General features: G+C 39.0%; 1 protein-coding gene across 2 annotated transcripts; it reads right to left on the bottom strand.

Annotated features, from left to right (window-relative positions):
* Positions 1 to 1383: 1383 nt before the first annotated feature.
* On the bottom strand, positions 1384 to 4779 carry LOC118434400 (ataxin-3 homolog). Of its 2 annotated transcripts, XM_035847853.1 has the most exons (4): positions 4358 to 4779; positions 3414 to 4284; positions 3084 to 3345; positions 1384 to 3021 (listed from the first exon to the last, which is right to left on the bottom strand). In XM_035847853.1, exons 2-4 carry the CDS (start codon positions 3525 to 3527, stop codon positions 2981 to 2983), a joined length of 417 nt encoding a protein of 138 aa, XP_035703746.1. In that variant the 5' UTR covers positions 3528 to 4284; positions 4358 to 4779; the 3' UTR covers positions 1384 to 2980. The 2 variants fall into 2 exon arrangements, with proteins under 2 accessions (XP_035703746.1, XP_035703745.1); XM_035847852.1 differs by having other exon boundaries at positions 1384 to 3345; positions 3414 to 4779.
* Positions 4780 to 18605: the final 13826 nt, after the last annotated feature.

Below are 18605 nucleotides of genomic sequence, written 5' to 3'. Positions count from 1 at the left end.
TATGTACCTGCCCGAGGCACGGAATTTGAGATGTGATGATGCGCACTCAACTTTGTGAGAGGTTTAATTTCACAGTGAAAGAAAAAGATGGGAAAACTTTATTTAAAGATTAACCAATTTAATTCTAGGTCGATCAGTCATTTATTTGCTCGCTAACTTCGTTGTGATAAGAACCCGCCATTGGTTGGACATTAAATGAGAAAAACCAAACTTTTCAACAAAATCAAATCTCATGCCACCCACTGACTTCTTGCACTATACGCAGAATTCTTGATACTTTTTCGGCCTTTCGTCCTTTCTTCGCACACACACATTGTCCATATGCGCATACATAGAGAGCCGACTCGATGAGGAGAGAGAACTTGAATGATCTCTCCCCATCCAACTGCTCTATAAGTACAAAGTTATTCCCAAACTTCGTAGTGTTTCAAGATCGACGCATGTGTTGGATGTGAGAAAAGTCGAGCTGCTGTCAGCGACTTTGGTTGGTGTTGATATTAACGTCTCTTCTCAGCAACAAAACGCTCAATTTTAGTCTAGAGACGAATTTAACTCTGTGGGAGCGCTACAAAAAAAATCTGGCTCACTTTATACTTTCCTGAATTTAACAGCGAAAACCAAAACCAAATGTCTTAAAAGTCAAATGCATATGTAGATATGTAGCAAAATGGAGTTAACGTCTTAATGAGCATGGTTTTTAAATCTGTTGCATCAAGAAGAGACTATTTGTGAAACTAGTGCCAGCTTAAAAAAACCATTGTCAAATATCTGTAAATAGTTTCACCCTTCTTGTTCTAATAGGTCTGGAAACATCCGCGTAAAATAATTTCGTGGATGATGCTACTTATATCCACACTTGCATTTAAAAAAATCTACAAAGTTTCGTAGCCGATGTGAGAAGGAATTTACCGAATCAGATTTACAGATCGAGTAAACCCTTGCACCATGAATGTATATATGCAACACCAACACGAGATGAGGATAAAGTGAAGGCATCGTTAGAGAAGAGTCAAATCCATCCACTTTTTATTACAATTTTTTGTCGGATGGGGTCTTCTTGTGCTCACACACACTCTCCTTTCACATTTCATTTGTTGAACATCGACTACTCATCACACATACCACCACCACAATCTCTCATCCTCCGCATCTCATCATCCCATAATTTTTCAACTTCTCTGGCTCAAACCTTAATCTAATACTTTAACTTAAACATGACCAAGAGAGAGCTACATACATGCACAAATGCATGACATGACCAATAGGTTTTTAATTTGGCTCCTTTATTTTCAGTCGTTGTATAAGTGCGATAATTAGTAACACGGTTTTGTGTAGTGGAGAGTTTAAAACGCGTTGTAGCTGCATTTTGGGATAGAATACATATCGATATTTATTGTTATTTATTCAAATTTTCAAATTGACAGAAGAAATAGCTTAAGCGTGCTTACATGCTTATTTAGATACAAATTTACATGTATATATACTAAATTATAATTATTTTGAGAAATATAAGATTTTGTTCTTTTGTTTATATTTACATAACATTCCTATATTGTCCCTTATTCTGAATCTTGCCACAAATTTCACATAATATATATGTACACTTATGTAGTTTACATATGTATGTATATGGCTACATGGTACGCAATAAATTTCAATTTAACCAGTGCGCACGTAGAGCCGCACATTCCAGCAACAACTACTGAAAATTTTTACCGAATGTAGAAAGTGATTATAGTTGAAAGTGTGGAGGACTGATTAAAGGAAGCATTAGTTACGTAATAGGACCAAAGTGTGTACATAAGTATGCAGCAGGTAGGCTGCACACTTGGATGAAGACCAGCATAAGAAGGGACCAATAACACCCGTTTGTTTGTGGGTAGGAAAAAATACATATAAAAAGTTAGTTGCGTTGCATCACTTCCTTGTCCTCGACTTATTGTAAAGTGTGTGTCTTTTTTATTGTCGTACAATAGTGCACTTGTACATCTTTAGGTTGTTTGGTTCGACTCGTATCTGTTTGTTCCTTGTTGGTTGATATCAGCAGAATTTGGCCTTTTTCCGTGTCTCTGGTTCCTCCGTCGTCCATTCTACTCCGTTTTTCCCTTTTGCCTGGCCGAGGCAGGCAGGGAGGAGGATGAGGAATCTAATATTTATCACAAAAGAAAAGAAAAATAATATGGGATGGGAATAAGCGGAATAAACTTTTGTGTCGGAAACGGAGTCTGCTTTTTCAAGGTGTAAGTAGCAACGTGAATTGAACAGTGAGCAGAAAGCAAAGTGGAAATGGAGATACATGAATTGAATGACATTCATGCATTCTTGCTGCTGCTGCTTCTGGAGAAATGTGGACGGACGATGTGTGGCGTGGGGCACAAAGCACTCGTGGTGTGATACCTTATGCTCCTGGTTGGTGAAATGGCATAGCAGAGACTTTGATACTACTTCACTCGGAGGAGGAAACCCGGAGCTGTTCTAATGTTCACAATTTACTTTTACTTGCACCGAAAGTAACAGACAGAGTGTGGAAACACGTCTCAAGTTGGGTGACACGAGGGGCCATTCACCGCATAATTTTAGCATTTTGTTTGTTTTGCTCCAACCTCGTGTACCTTTTAAGTGTAACATCAATTAGAAGCTTCTTAGGTTCCAGTGAGTTTTTATCAAGGGTTGGTGATTGTGGATGGTGTTTCCATTTAAACTGTGGAAATGATGGTTAGTTGGTAGATGGGCTTCGTGTTCGTGCCTTGTTCTCTCGAGTTTTGCTTGTGACTCCCAAAATGACGAAATCATGGAACGCATAACAGTTGCGAATTTCAATTTTATCAGATATTAAATTTGCGAAATTTGTTTATTTCAAACTAAAGACAATTTATCACATGAATATTTATCAGATATTAAATAAAATTCAAGTTGTAACAGGGAACAATATGACTACTGTTTACTGTAATTATTAAGAGTCATATCATATTGCTACTGATCAGGCTGTCGATTCTCCCGTAACAATTATCATGGAGTTTCCTATAATTAATCAGAAATTGATTTATTATTATTATACAAAAACCAATATCTTAAATGCATACCGTAGTCATTGAGCAGATCTATGACTTCCGACTGAGTGATTACGACCGGTCCCGTCGCCATGCTGTCAAATTCCACCCACTGGTTTTGAACTCGTCTCACAGCTATCCAATGATTTCCTGGATTGTAGATAAATCCGAAGGATGAATCGACGTTGAAGTCTAAAAATCTTCTTGACGTTTGATACTGGGCGAAAACTAGAGCCTGTTCCAGCACATCCACACTGTAGTCGCCTCTCTCGCTACCATATGCGCCCTCATCCAGCTAAAAATTAAAAATTAAATATTTAGTAGCTAAATCAAATTCTGATACAGCTTAAAATACTTTTCTACCTCTCCCGTGTCGATCACATTCCTTTCCTCCGCTTCCAAATTGGCCACAATGTCTTGGAAAAATTCCCTTGTGTATAGCGGCCCCTCTTGACGAAAGTTGTTAACGGCGTTCATGCCACAACTGTTATGTCCACGAGATTGCTGAAATTTTATAAATGCTATCAGTTACTGATGTCATTTAGTTAGATAATCTCACCTGTTGAAATCGAAGAGCAGCTGTGAAGGAGTTTAAGGTGGTTGGTTGTTGGGCAGATGAATCCGAAACGGATATATCTTCAAATACATCATCATCGTTATCAGAGAGACCATCCAAATCAAGGTCGGATTCTTCCTCATTCGCAGATTTTTCTTCTTCAATTTTGTCCAAGATCACCTCAGTGATCATATCCCTATCCGGATGAAGCATTGCCGAATAGGGCTGGCCAGGGTAAGAATGGTCGGTAAGGCATGGGACATATGGGTCGTCGAGGAAATGGAATGGACGACGAGACGTGGTGGAAGCCATGGCAGTGATGTGTGCCTGAATTCGTGGATGAGAATCCATAAACGCGTCCATTTCGCCATGGCGGTTAGCACGACAATATTTTAATTTCCCTACTTGTGAGTTGTTGGGAGTGTGGGGAGATATGAAGGATAGGTATGCCTGGTTAAATATATCAATTATTAAGGATACATCCTAATATGGATAATTCCGAATTGACTCACGATGGCAGCCGCCTCTAAAGTAATAATCCCTGCCCGTGCTGCTCGTCTCGTGGGGTAATTCACCTCCTCCACGTGGATGAGAAATGCTCGTCCACCTGCTTTGACCTCCCTACGAATCGACGACCTCATCTCCGTGTTAAATGTATAGGCTGATGGTTCGGGAGCCCTTTTGGGATTAGAAAGAGGATTAATTAATCTTTAATATAAATCATTACGATGATACATTATTTGTTACTTACCTAGAATTTCTTCCAACGTAGAGTGGAAGAGAGATGGATGCCGTATCTTCATGGTCACGCAACCACTCGTAAATCTCAGGACAATATCCATTCTCATCCGATTGGATATGAGTGACCAATTCGTCTGGGATGATGACCACAAAGTAGAGGTAACGTCGACGCGGGCCAGTTCGTCCATCCTTCGCCTTATCCAATATATTGAAATGCTCATTCCTTTCAGCAACGTTCTCGGTATCGGCAATTGCATCCGCGGAGTTGAGATAAATCCGCCTTGGATTTATCCGGAATGGAGTGACCCGTCTCATAACCTGTCTTGGTCTGAAATTTCAAATCCAAAATTAGATCTACGCTAATGCAAATAAATGCTAAATTTATTGATAGTTACATCGGTCGCTCCTGGTTTGTCATCCATTCTCGAACCATCGTCGTCCTTTCTGTACTCAAGCGTTGCCTGTAAGGTTAGATAAATTTAATGATACATCTCAATATCTCAATATACACATTAATAAGATATACCATTGGAGTAACTGTTTTCTCCAAGCTGGGATCGCTAGACATTTTCGACCATTCTTGTATCGATATAAGCCCATCCCAGATCTTTCACTTGCTTTCCTATCATATCGCAGCTCAAAACTCACACCGTTTACTGTGATGTTGATGATGTCATCTGGGTCTAGGTTGGTTATTCTTGGACGACTCCTGACCTCTTCATTGGATTTTAAGCTGCGTTAGAAAGTCAAGATTAACAATTGTGCCAGATGTATAAATCAATAATGGATCTTACTAGTTTTGTATATAATTGATAGCTGCATCTCTTGACCGAGGTTGCTGCTGAGGACAACTTTCAGTAACATACATCCTCCGGAATTTTCCACGCGTTCGTTGCTTAGACATCCCTACCTTCACCAACTTGAAACTCGTTCCGGCGACTTCAACATCTTCATCCGTTTCAGATTCAGGTGATAGTACAGGTGGGGTAGGTGATCGTGCAAATTGAGGAGGGGCGTGTCGATATCTGTTAAAAAACACAATTATATCCATTATCGGATTTAAGTATTGATCGTCTACACTTACCTCCGTTCCATTCCCCTAACTATTGCCTCCCCAGACCTTGGTTCCAAGTTCGGATGTCCTACAAATCTGTACATCACTTTTCCAGCTTTCGTCGTGTGCGAAAGCACAGCTTGCGTCGTATGGGGCTTGTATCTAAAGGTTACACTTCCAGCAGGTGGAGATTCATCCGTGATTGGATTTGTCTTACTCTTCTTTGCTGAAGACGTTGACCTGCATTTCATACATTATTTATTAGCACAATACATCCTAGCTGGGAAAATTGGTAAACTCAATGCTCACTTTCTGCTGGCAGAAGTCTTGAAGCCTAAGTCTGCACTCTCAGACACGTCATTCGTCGCCGCAACGGATCTCGTTATTCGACGGGGCGGTTGTTGTTGGTTGGACTCACTTCGACCAGAGTCAGAATCCGATTCTGATGTGAACAGCAAATTCTTCTTTTTCACGGTCTTCTTTGCCTTCCGCTTTCGAAACCTACAAATTTTTTAAACAAAACATTGCACATTTGTGTACATAGTAAATAAAACAGTTTACCTCTTTTTTGGAACTTTCTTAAAATCTGCTTCATCAGATGAATCCGAAAGGATAACTCTGCCTCTTCTATTCCTTCGTCCTGCTTTAGGCAGATCAGACGTGTTGTTCTCACCCGTTGCCACGATGTCGAAAACCTTCTTCAACTCCTCGTCCGATGAGGAGGGTGGAGGAGGTAGTAGTGACATGTCGAACAAAATATCGCTTGAAAGGTTTATTTTATTTTATTTTGTGTAATAATAGAGTGGACTGCTATCTTAAAACTCCGTGTTTTGATGCTGAGCACACGAAGAGATTTTACGAGCATCAAGTCCGGATTCACCAACTCGCGCGCATTCAATGGCTTCTCATGAAACCCCAATTCCAAAACGTGTGGCAAAACCTCTCTATTATCTTTTCCTCTCTCCTTCTTTTGTGTAATATCACATCCACACACATCACATCGCTCAGCATCCCACCAACCATTAGATTTTATACCAAGCCCTGCAAACCAACCAACCAACCAACACTCACTCTCTATAACACCACAACTAGTGAACTCGGTTTGACTGAAGCAAGCAAACCGTGGTTTATTTTATTTGGTACTATATTTCTTTATGCAATGCAACACCACCTCCTTCTCCAAGCGGAGTTTTATTATTTTCTCCTAAGGTTACTTCCCACCGACAGCACAGCAGCAGCAAAAGAATAGTAAACTCAACAGTCGTAATAGTCAATCGTAATAAGAATCTGTTTATAGAATGTGAAGAAAAATGAAGCAGCTAACGGCAAACCTTCCACAACACAGATCTCTATCTGCTCACTTTTATCTGTATTTGCCACATTAGCTCCGCATTTTCAGAAATTATTCTTGCTGGATTGAGTCCCTTTCCTTTTCTCACTCGATCTCGGTCTGTATTCTCCTGGCCTACATATTCGACATGATTATTATCAGGGATCGAGATCTGGTCCGCCTCATTTCACCCTCGGATTTATTAGTAGGGCAAAATAAGTAATTCACACTAAAACAATGGATAAACTATTATTTTTACACCATAGAATTGCATATAAATATATGGGTTAGATATGTATGGGTTTCTTGTGCATGACTTTTTAGGGTGAAACTGTTTGCAGCAGAATAACGTCATCTGCTTACCTTATAAAGCATAATTTGAATCTCAGCTTTAATGATGAACAATTTTAACTGGGAGCATTTGCGTTACTCGTTTTCAATTTATTTTCAAGTCAAGTCAGCATTGGCGAGTGTAGTTCGATCGAGGTATGTGGTATATATGCAATCGTGCGGGTTTGTTCCTTCCTCCTGCGGGCTATATGTTTCAAACAACGTGAGTGAGACTTTCCTTCGGAACTTTCCATCGGAATCCAACCAGCGTCAGCATTATTTTGTGTAATGGGACGGAATCCATCATCAACATTTTGATCCTTTTGTGCTCTTCGTTGTGTTTGTGATTTTGGATTGCATCGCATCGCAAACCAAAACGAACATTATTACAAGAGCGAGGAAAATGGTTTTGTTGTGAGTTGGAGCATTGAATTGACTGCACAAAGCAGTTTAAACAAGAGCAATGAGTGAGTAGATTAGAATGACATTTTAATTAGAGATTTATTCTCGGGGATGTTGTTCTTGTTGATTGATCTGATAATATTTCATTCCTTGACATGTTCACACTTCCAATCCAACTCCCTTTTAATTAATGCTCCACACATACTCTGCAATTAATATGAGAAAATAATGGTGATGCCTGTTGTATCCACATCATTAAAATTACTATTCCACGTCGGCACACCCCATCACGTTTCCGAAGCCATAACAAATATTTATGTACGCCATAGCATCCAGGCTTATGTGTCCCATGCTCAAATCAAAAATTGACTTACTTAAATATCCGTCTGCTAAATAAATTATCGGGAGTATTATTTTTAAATCATGTTAACTAAAATATGACAAAAGTGGCAAAGTTGAATAGCTATGTGTGTACTAAATAATAGAAAATACAGACAATTCAGTCACAATGTTTGGAAGAAGGTAACATAATATAGCGCTACATGGAAGAAAATCCGAGACAAGTTTTTTGCTTTGGTTCAACTTTTCTCTTCCATGCGTGGGTTGAAAGTTTATATCACAGACCAGAATCTGAATCTGAAGGGAATAACAGAACCACATTAAATCCCGCAAAGCAGATGACCTTATGTATGTATGTATGCACAAACAAATTAAATAATAAGTCAATTATGTAACCTTTAAATTTTTCAAATTAAATTATTAATAGGTTCATATTTTTAGCATTTTTTTGTATCATTTACCATTGTACATAGATAATTATAACATTGTTTGTATATATATTATGCAGGATTTAGCAGCATGCATGTAGCAGTTGTATGAATAAAATAAGTTTAACAAAATGTGCTAATGGCAATAATAATAAATTCACCACCTTTTACATAAATGATAAACTTGCACAAAGAAAAAAACAAGTTAAGCCAAATACGGAAAATAATCTGTCTGCTCTTTCTTTAGGAAATGTTATGACACATAACAGTCAACAACCGGGAGTTTTTGTTGTTATATTCCAGCACAAAATATCTCATGTCTTGTTCATCTATTAAAGGAGCGACAAGGGCACAGCCATTGATTATCTTAAACATTTCACTTTATCCACCAACGAGGAGGTGATATCCGTTATGCGAGCAGCAGAGTCAAGGCAGGAGTGAGAAGGAGGAAAGCGCTGAATCACTACACTAAGCTCTAAATCCTTTATAAACCCTAAATAAAATAAAATATAATACAAACACGAACAATGGAGATTCATCATCGATCGCTGAATCTGAATACGCTCATGCTGGACCGAGCCGGGGTTGGGAGGAGATGAAATCAGACAGGATGAAGAGGAATCACCGAAGATGAGATGTTTCCACCGCTAATCAGCACTTGGCTGAGAATTGAAGTCTCTTCAACTTCAATTCAACTCAACCACCGAGTCCACGGCGTCCACGCCACAGTATGTGCGGAGTGCATTTAAAATCATCATCATTAGCTTGGGCGAGTTTACGTGGACTTTTTATCCTCTTGTTTTACTGCACAGCCCCGGATTCTAATAATCATTTTGTGGTTCCGGTTTTTCGAGGGATTATGTTTACGAAGGACTTTAAACATGACTAGTTTCTTAGTATATGACAATCTGATGACATTAAACTTAAACACGAAGGAGGAAAGTTACATGCATCTAAACAAAAAGTTTTTGCATTTCGACAACAATAATTGATTAAATATCTTTGAATTATTTACATCTTGCATAAAAATTTAGATGAAATGCCCACAATTTCAGACTGAAGCTCTACTGGTGCATGAGTTATTTCAAGTGATGAGGATTAAAATGTTTTAGACCCAAAGGAAATTGTCCAAGAAAAAAGGATGCGTGTTTGAATCGTGTCTACATATTTATGGTATCTTAAACAATTTGAACAGTTGACTCTCTATATTCCACTGCTCATTGTGTTATCACAACATCGTTTTCAGCTTAGGAGGAAGACAGAAGATGAGATGATTTCTTCTCGAGATACCTTTAATGGCATACGAAACACTCGAGTCTTGTGCTTTTGGTTTACCTCCTCCAACTTGAACTGGGTTTGTGTGTGGTCCATTTTTCAACTGGGCAGGTGAATGGGTCCACAATGAAATGACGAGAGCATCAGTCGTCTTACTTAATCTGTGAAACATTGCACAAGATCTGGACTCCGGTGGCTCTTTTAGAATTCATAATACTTACTTGGAAGCAGGCGAGCTGCTCCTTGTTCATTTTCCTCGTCATCATCTGTGCTTCTACCGACAATTCGATCAGCCAGCCACAGATTTTCTGTGTGCACAATGTCTTCACATTTGGTATAATTACAGGTTTCTGTTTCCACAAATTATCCTGGATCCTAACAAAAACGCTGCGGCGAAAACTGAGCTGCTACACAATGTATTTATTTACTGCCTCATACTGAGAAGTACTGACGGAGGAGAGATGAAGATTGAGAGGATGCAAAAGAAAATGTTTATCTCTCTGCTAAGTCGGAGGACGAAGACAGAGTAGGTGAATCGAATTAGGGGGATGGATGGATGAGAACGAGGCAGGCGTCGAGTCACCCAAGTTCATGAGATACAAGATAGTAAAGAATTTTAAGATGGTGATAAAACTACGGTGAATCTGAATGGATGCATGGACAGTGAGGGTGACTAGCTACAATTGATGGCCCATTAAGTCTTAAATGGCAAATGGATCTAAAATGGAAAGCAATATTGGGGAGAGCGGTGGGGCAGGCGGCATTAAAAAACTCCCGACCGATCTGATCACTTGCTCGCAATCAGTTACGTATGTACGTATATGCGACTTACTTACATAGTTCTCGTCTCCTTGTGACTTTCACTCGTGGCTGTGCATGCCCATACGAGTTCGGAGGAGGAGAGGATAACCACCACGTCGTCCTCGTCGTCGTCTTTATTGATATTCACGTCTCATTGCATCACAAAGGTTTTAATCAATTCATTTTCAACGCCGTACAAACCAAATAACGTCATTATTAGGCGTTAAAAATATTCAAAGTAACCAGTGAAGAGGATTCCGTAAAGAGGAGAAAAATATGGCATACAACGTGTAAAATCATTTATAACGAACATGAATAATACTTTCGAGCTTTTATTACCGCAGTGAATCGGTCTTCTTGTGCAACAAAACCTCGGAAAAACGAAGCCGTCAATTCACACAAACAGGAAACGAGGGATATTAGAATGCAAATGTGAAACGCTGGATAAAAACCATCCCATTTTGTGTGGAGTATACAAGAACCATTACCATCTAATACTCTTCTCTAAATCATCTCCCCTTCCAACCCTCATGCCAGATAAATACTACCAAAAATGGACCTAAACTTGTTCACCGTTCTCCATTCCACTTACTTGCACATATAACTTGTATGATACAAGTACCTGGCATTTGCTTTGTTTTCATAGTTTTATTCTCATGGTGTAGTCAAGAAACTGCTAATCTGCTTTGAGCTAACAGATAACAACAATTAAGAGATCTTATGACCAATGATTGATAAAATAATCTTGGACAATCGATATCTTTCGATAGAATTGAGATCTAATTAATTTTGAATCCGAGCAAACTCAACAGTTACAGGCAATAAAAGGCAAAAGAAGGAATCAATAAAGATAAACACACGTGTGAAAAGTCAGACAAAAAGTGGCAACAGTTTGGTCTGCAGTGGTCGCCAGCAATTTTCTAAATTTCACCCACAACTCGGTCTACCCGTGCCAGTGCATTGGCTTCATTCAGAAAGTAATGATCCATCTGTCACAGTTTGTTTCATAAGTTTTGAAATTGTAGGGTACGTAACATGTCCAATAATGTACATATGTACGTACATATGCATGCATATTATTTATATGTACGAGGAAGCCTGGGCTATAGGGTCCCTGCTCACTCTCTCCATTTCATGCCTCACACCCGCAACATATCATACCGTCGTTTTTTTAGGACACGCTTGGTTAAATAAAAGTTCAAAGTTTTCTCACTAGCCTGCAAATGGGTCTGAGAGACTGCTGGCAAAATTCATGGCGAGAATTGACAACTTGCAGTGTTGTTGGAGCTTTTGATGATACTGATATTTAGGGTTTTACATTGTTAACTTGTCATGACATTTTGACATGTCATAAATGTCATAAATGTCATAAATGTCAGACATTTATTTTCATTGACAATTATGACATTTATGAAAATTTGTCAAATTCGAAATTGTCAAGTTTTCTGTCAACTTGTCATTGACAATTGTGACATTTTCATTGTTTATCGCATTTTCCCCAAACAAAAAATCATCATAGGCGGTATATTTTATTTCTCCGCTACACATCTTTCCTCTCATACTTTGTCAATACGAACGCCACTTAAAATAATATGTGTATTGACGACTTCCGTTCGTAAATTATAACTTATTCCGTTTGTCTCTGATCATCAGTTTTATTTGGAGCATTTATTTGGAAGAGTTGGCCGATTCCTTGCATGTTGCTTCCAATGATATTGACCTGAAGTCTGTCTTTTCTTATAACATACAATATATGTTTTTCGTTAAACATGAGAGCAATATGAAGCTTGGACCACTGGTTGTCTACAGAGTTTAGTAAGGTCATATATTAATTCACTCGATACATAATTCATCCAGCAGGATTTACAGGAAGTTGCACCCAGCTCGGTGAATATTTTCTAAAAGTTTCCACTTACGACCAACTACGTAGAGTTAACTGCAACTAATTGAGATGACTGCTTTAAAATGTTACAACGTTTAAATATTTACAATTGTAGACCGGGAGACTGATCTTCCTTGGCAATCAAACTAAGAGAACTATAAATAAAATTGAAGCAGGCGGAATAGAGGAAATTCCTAAATTTCGTCAATGAAATTGTGAACGGTCATATCGTAATTAAATTTGACGTTATACTGATCCTTAGATATATAGAAATACGAGTGGATGGCGATTTAACAAGAACATTTGTTGACTCGTTGAATTGCAATGAGGGAAAGAAGAGTTTTAATAGCTGCTACCAAGATTACCTGGTCACGGGGCATATTGAGATTGACAATTACGACAAATATCATAAATGTCCGTCATATTTGTCATAAATGTCATACATTTTGAAGCTGTGACATTTATGACAAAAAATTGACAAATTGACATGTCATGACATTTATGCCATGACATGACATTTATTCCGTTGACACTGACAATGTAAAACCCTACTGATATTAGGAACATGTTCATGGTATCACGGCGGAGGCAGAGTGCAACGTAATGGGATCAGTCCTGCACGCTGCTTCAGCCAGAATTGCATTGTATACAAATATTATACACAAGTTCCAGCCAGATTGGAAAGAGGAAGTTCCCCTCTTGAGCTGAAATTGTTACCGAGCTTCTTCCTTCCTTCCCAAGTGTTGGATATTATGCTGTCGTCCTTTCATCTAATGCACGTTTCGCATTCCCCTTCTCCCGTTTTAATGATCTCTCAAAATATCACACAATGCTGGAAGAATAGATTTATCGATTCTTGAAATGGTCTCGGGAGAATTTTTTCACTTTCGGCGACTAATTGTCCATTACAGTAAACAATTTTAGACAAACAATTGAACATTTACATGCAAATGCGCATTTATTTATTTAAACCAAGTATCTATATTGGTTAAAACCTACAGTGCATACTTCATTTAGCCCGAGTCAAGGACAGACGCCGCTCCTAAATTTTTGTCCGAATTGACTGTACTAGCCACCTGCTGTGGTGGGGACGGTCAAATGTTTGTTAAACAGTTTCCATTATTTTGCACCAAATTTCTGGAGCATTTATAAATCCTTAAAAGCAATTCTCCCAATTTCTCCAATTTAACCTCAGTAACTTTTGAAATTTTGGTGCATAATGATTGATTGATTGATTGATTGAAGCTTTATTCGAGTGTCTAACAAGTTCACCGTTACAAACAATCTTCCACAAGTGACACATACAATAAACAATTTATACTATTAACTAATACTAACATTACTAATTTCGTCATAAACAATTAAAAATAATATGTACCCCACCCACCTACATAAGCCCCACCGGTCAACCACTTGACTGATCTTCGAACCCATCCAAGCCCTTGTTGAGATAAACATTTTAACACCCAGTTAGTCAAAATCGGTTCAGAATTTCGTCCACTAGCGTGTCTAATCCTAAGACACATGCACAGACATATTGGTTCCATAAGCCTGTCTCGGGCTAAAAAAATGTCAACATGTTTAGTTTAATAATATCTACATCGTATGCATCGTGTAGCTGCAACACCTTCTGTTTATGCGTAAAAGAGAGACACGAGCAAACCCGGAGACTGCATTATTCAGGCTGAAATGAATGAACAAGTTTCGATTCGACAGTCGCAGCCAGCAGCTCTTACTTACTTAATAACTGGTGTGTTTCCCATGCACCAACTGTGTCATTAACCTTCCCTTTAGCCAAATGAGAATGAGTGAGAGTTGCATGGTTGGTGGAGCTTATTTGCGACTTGGTTATGTGTGTATGGGTTTGGCGTTGTGTTTGCCTTCTGGTCATCAGACATATTAGACGTCGACATCATTTCTCTCTCCTGTTCCAGGCCCGAGTCTGTGGCTGCAACGTATTTGGATTGCTCTAACCCTCGTTTGCTTTGCCCACCCTTCTCGCCTTTAGATTTGGGGAGATCTCGGTTACAATGAATGAGCAGTTGAAGTCTTGAACTGCTGGTCGTAAGTAGAATCAAGTTGAAGGAAATTCCATTATATCAGCAGGTTTGCCCACAGAACCATTATGCGTACCATTTGGTTTCATAGCTGATGGTTCAACTGATATTTGCGTACATGCAAACAAAGGTATTTCAGCCCATATAAATATTTTAACCGATATCGATATGCTTTATTTATTACAATGTGACCGATTTCCGCAGATGAACAATTACGAATATGTATCTTTGTCGTTTTGAGCAATATCTATAAGTAGCATTTTTCCAGTGTACTCCATACTTTGTTGTGGGAAAGTTTCTATATTACTGGGTTAAGGGCAAATTCTTGCAGTGGATTATGCCATTGTTTTTGCGCAGAAACTGCTTACACAGAGAGAAAGGTTGTACGTATGTAAAGCTCCAATGCAGAAGGACTTCCTAGTTTCACCACCGTCACTGCCACCGAGCGAATATGTATGTGAGTGGAATGCGAGCTCATAATAAATTAAGGATGACTAAGTAATATGGCGCATATGCATACCTTTTACGTACGTGTGTCTCAAAAGATGCCTACAAACCAACGAGTGGTACGTATGTATATTGTCCTAAATAATCGAAACCACTGTAGAACGATGCACGGTTATGTTATTTGTTTCCTTCTTAGCCTTTGCTTGCCTCCATGTTCTCAGACATGTTTATTCATTTCCCCAGAGAGTACTAAACTACCTTGTAACTCAATCGCAAATTCGCAAACAATCTCGATCCAGCAGCGTATAATAATGGCCAACAATGGTGGAAAACAACTTGGCTTGGTTTGGGTATATGTACATGCAAGCAGGGCTAAAAGAAGATATCCGCCATTAGCAACAAACCTAGCAAAAGGTTTCTGTTTCAGACATATTGACCCAATTTTTTCCCATCATCCTGGTGGTCCTGTGCAGTGGAAGGATTTACTTTCCATAAATCAGCATGCATGTTGAGCATACATGGAATCGCCATCCTTCACTCACGGAAAGTAGAACTTGTCTTTGCCAAAGAAAGAACAGTCCTTAGCAGAGCAGTTTTATCAGCATTTTTCCATCTCATGTCCAAATCCCAAACTGAATTACGGACTTTTTTTTAGTGTTGCATTATTGTTGAATGCAAGCCTTGTCAGTAATTTAATAAAATTGTACTACCGCAGCGAGAATCATGATTCCAACTTCATTGTGTTGGCACACATGGTTATTTCCAATTGGTTTATGATTTCCGTCCTCGAGTCTTATACTCTCTTCTCCAGTGGAGTAGTAGTAGAGGTTACATACACCAAGAGCATATTGAATAAACCGTCACAACGAATGTAACCAAGGGGTGAAAGAAGTGTGTTATCCGTATTTCAATTCAAATTGATGCATGTATGCAATTTGACCTTTAAATGACATTTCATGACCTTTTGACCTTGATGGGTGTGACCTACAGTGCCCATCTTCGAACTCGTCCTCTCTATTGACGTTAGGAGTTTACGTTCAAAATTTCAAGTGTCTATGTCTTTTCGTTCAAAAGTTATCGGAGCTACGGACAGACAGACGGACGGACGGACGGACGGACGGACGGACGGACGGACGGACGGACAGACAGACGGACATAACGATCTTATAAAGGGCTTTCACCCCTTAATAACAGAGATAACACTTGGCTTTGTCAACATGCTGTTACATGGTCACACCCAGGGAGAGGAAAGCATATAGGAACGTTCATCCATGGCACATCTGCATAAAAACACCCAAGTTCAGGACCAGAAGTATGTACAAGTTGGTAGAGTAGTAGGAAGGACGTAGAGCACAGCCAAAAAATAAACAAGTGGTGAAGAGAGAAGCATATTTTGCTCATTCGCATTCACTGGTTTTTATTAGTGGTTAATAAAATGGTGATTGTGAGGGAGAAAACGAAGCAGTGTTGTGTTCTGAAGCAGGCTGAATTCCTTTTCATTATTTCTGCTCTTTCTTCTTTTCTTCAATTCAATCTCAATCTCGCTCGACTTTGCTCAGAGTCCGGGAGTGAATGACGTCTCTGTTGAGCACAAAAAGGAAATGCCACGAATTTAAGGAAGGACCCGAGTCAGTTTAGCCGAACCGGAGCGTGGAGAGGACGAGGGGAGGCAAAGAAGACGAAGAGGATTTCTTGCAGAAAAAATGACAATAGACTACAATACCCGTGTGGGTCTTGCATAACACATTGTACAATGTGATATAATGCCCTTCTGAGCCCACTGCAACTAACTATATCGTTTCAACTTATTGTTTTACTCAACTTTTTATTGCCATCTTTTTATACTCTAAATTGCTGTTAGCATATGGGGCCACGCAAATCTTGGCTAATGTCAGATTTGTGCTACACTTTACACTCGCTAATTTGCCTCTCTTGGTCCACACGTTTTCCTCACAACTGAGGATAAGGGGTCGAATGCTAATGTCCTTAAAATTGTCGCAAGTATGTAGTAACTGGTTTAAAGTGAAAGAAATTGTCAAACACTATGTGCACAAATAAATAAAATTTGGAATAGCATTGCATAAATTAACAATATGCTAATGTAAAACTATATATACTTAATTTGCAAATATGTAGAGTTCTAATAGATGTATATCATTTTTTGAGGATTTATTCCATTCGCCACGACCACTACATACGACTCTGAATGTGAATAGTAGGTCATGTGTTGCTGTGTAATGATGGTGGCAAGTAAGTAACCCGACTTATGGTGTTTTAGCGTGCATCGGTCTCCTTTGGTGACAGATAACTCACGAACGGCTGAAAGAGAAGAAGAAATTGGTTGCTCGGATCTCCTCTTCTCCGGTCTATTGCATTGCTGCTGGTTTTCGACTACCGTTTGGCATGACATGGCACGCCATTGGCTCCGTTCTTCTCATGTTGTCCTCCTGCAAATGTAGTCAACTTGTGTGTTGGTTAGTTTGGTTGACTGTGTGTCAGTGAATTTTTTGTCTCGGCACCAATTCAGGCCTTCCGCAGAACCGACAGCTCCAATCTCTCGGTGTTGGTCGATGTCACTTTGTCAAGTTGTAGTAAAGGAGGCTATTTCCCAAATCCTGCCTCACCAGTGGCCACGACCAAGTCCGGAGGAACCAACTACAATGCAATAATGGAATGATCCACGTGTTAACGTTTATGTGTAATCTCGACGCAATGATTTATCTCCGCATTTGTCAACCAGATAAAAATCTTGAGCTTGCAGATACTTTTCGGTTCGAGATTCACAATGCATTCGTAATTCACCAGTATACATATGCGGATAATCTACGGATTATTGGCTATTTCTTGTCATTAGTAAATGAAACTAATAACTGTATAAGAAAATTACATTGAAATATTTTAATTTTAAAATTACTACGAGTCGCGAGGAATGTTTATTGTTCACACCTCTGTACATATCATCGTAGAATTTATATTTATTTAGAACCTCTGAATAAATAAGTGCATAAAATAAATAATACGAACTATGCAAACATTGTTTTAAAACAATCCTTTAATTGCGTGACTGCACTCAAAACATCCAAGTCGCGACCAGCTTTGACTGTTGATTTGAATGGGATTGTGTTTAATTGAGTTGGAGATGGATTTACGAACGGGAGAAGAGAGTTGAAAACCTCAAGTGCCAAGTTAACCTCGACCAACCCGTCATTTTTAGCAGCTCAACCAAACTTATTGCCGTGTTGCATGTCACGTTTCGTACACTTCAACTCTTGTACTTTAAACATCCGACGGCTGTGAATGACTACTGACTGACTGTTGGGTTTGTTGGAGGAGTGAGGTGACGAAGACTCAAATCTCCAGCTCTGTAAATTCAATTCAGCCTTTTTGTAGAAATTGCATAAATATAAAATGGATTGCGCATATAGAGCTCCGTTAGAAGCGAGAACGAAGAAATAGGATGAACACATATACATATGTACACACTTTTATCGATTAACTTAAAAATAGAACGAGTGCATGTATTTTTATATCATCTATATGACGCAGGGGCAACCGATTTAGAACTTTTTGCTAAAATTAGACTTACTCCAGAATGTTTATATGTCGGGCTCTTCTCTCCAATCTAAATGGAGACACATTCATTTGTCGAGTCGTTAATATTGCACAAAACATAGAGTTTGGTGGTGCTTGTGGTTTATTTGACTAATTAAATTAAAGCATTTGCTCAGTAAAGCGATGGCATTAGGAGATTGTTGCGTCTGGCTTAATAAGGAAGGCAATGATTACACGACTGCAGGAAAATGCAGTATCATTACATTTGTTCACCTTACTTAGAGGGCTGGCTATAAAGTGATTCTCAACAAAAAATGTACGTGTATACGTTGAAGATCCGACCGCAGGTGTGGCAGCACAA

The sequence above is a fragment of the Folsomia candida genome, unplaced genomic scaffold, assembly GCF_002217175.1.
Source record: "Folsomia candida strain VU population unplaced genomic scaffold, ASM221717v1 Fcan01_Sc002, whole genome shotgun sequence".
Classification (NCBI taxonomy): Eukaryota; Metazoa; Arthropoda; class Collembola; order Entomobryomorpha; family Isotomidae; genus Folsomia; species Folsomia candida.
Note: the sequence above shows the minus strand (reverse complement) of the source record. Positions and strands in the feature narration are given on the sequence as shown.

Bases quoted from the DNA above. Each gene is read 5' to 3' on its own strand.
- LOC118434400 (XM_035847852.1), bottom strand. From the start codon at position 3,527: ATGAACGCCGTTAACAACTTTCGTCAAGAGGGGCCGCTATACACAAGG. The intron at 3,346-3,413 runs GTAGAAAAGTAT...TTTAATTTTTAG, and splicing joins ATGTGATCGACACGGGAGAG to CTGGATGAGGGCGCATATGG.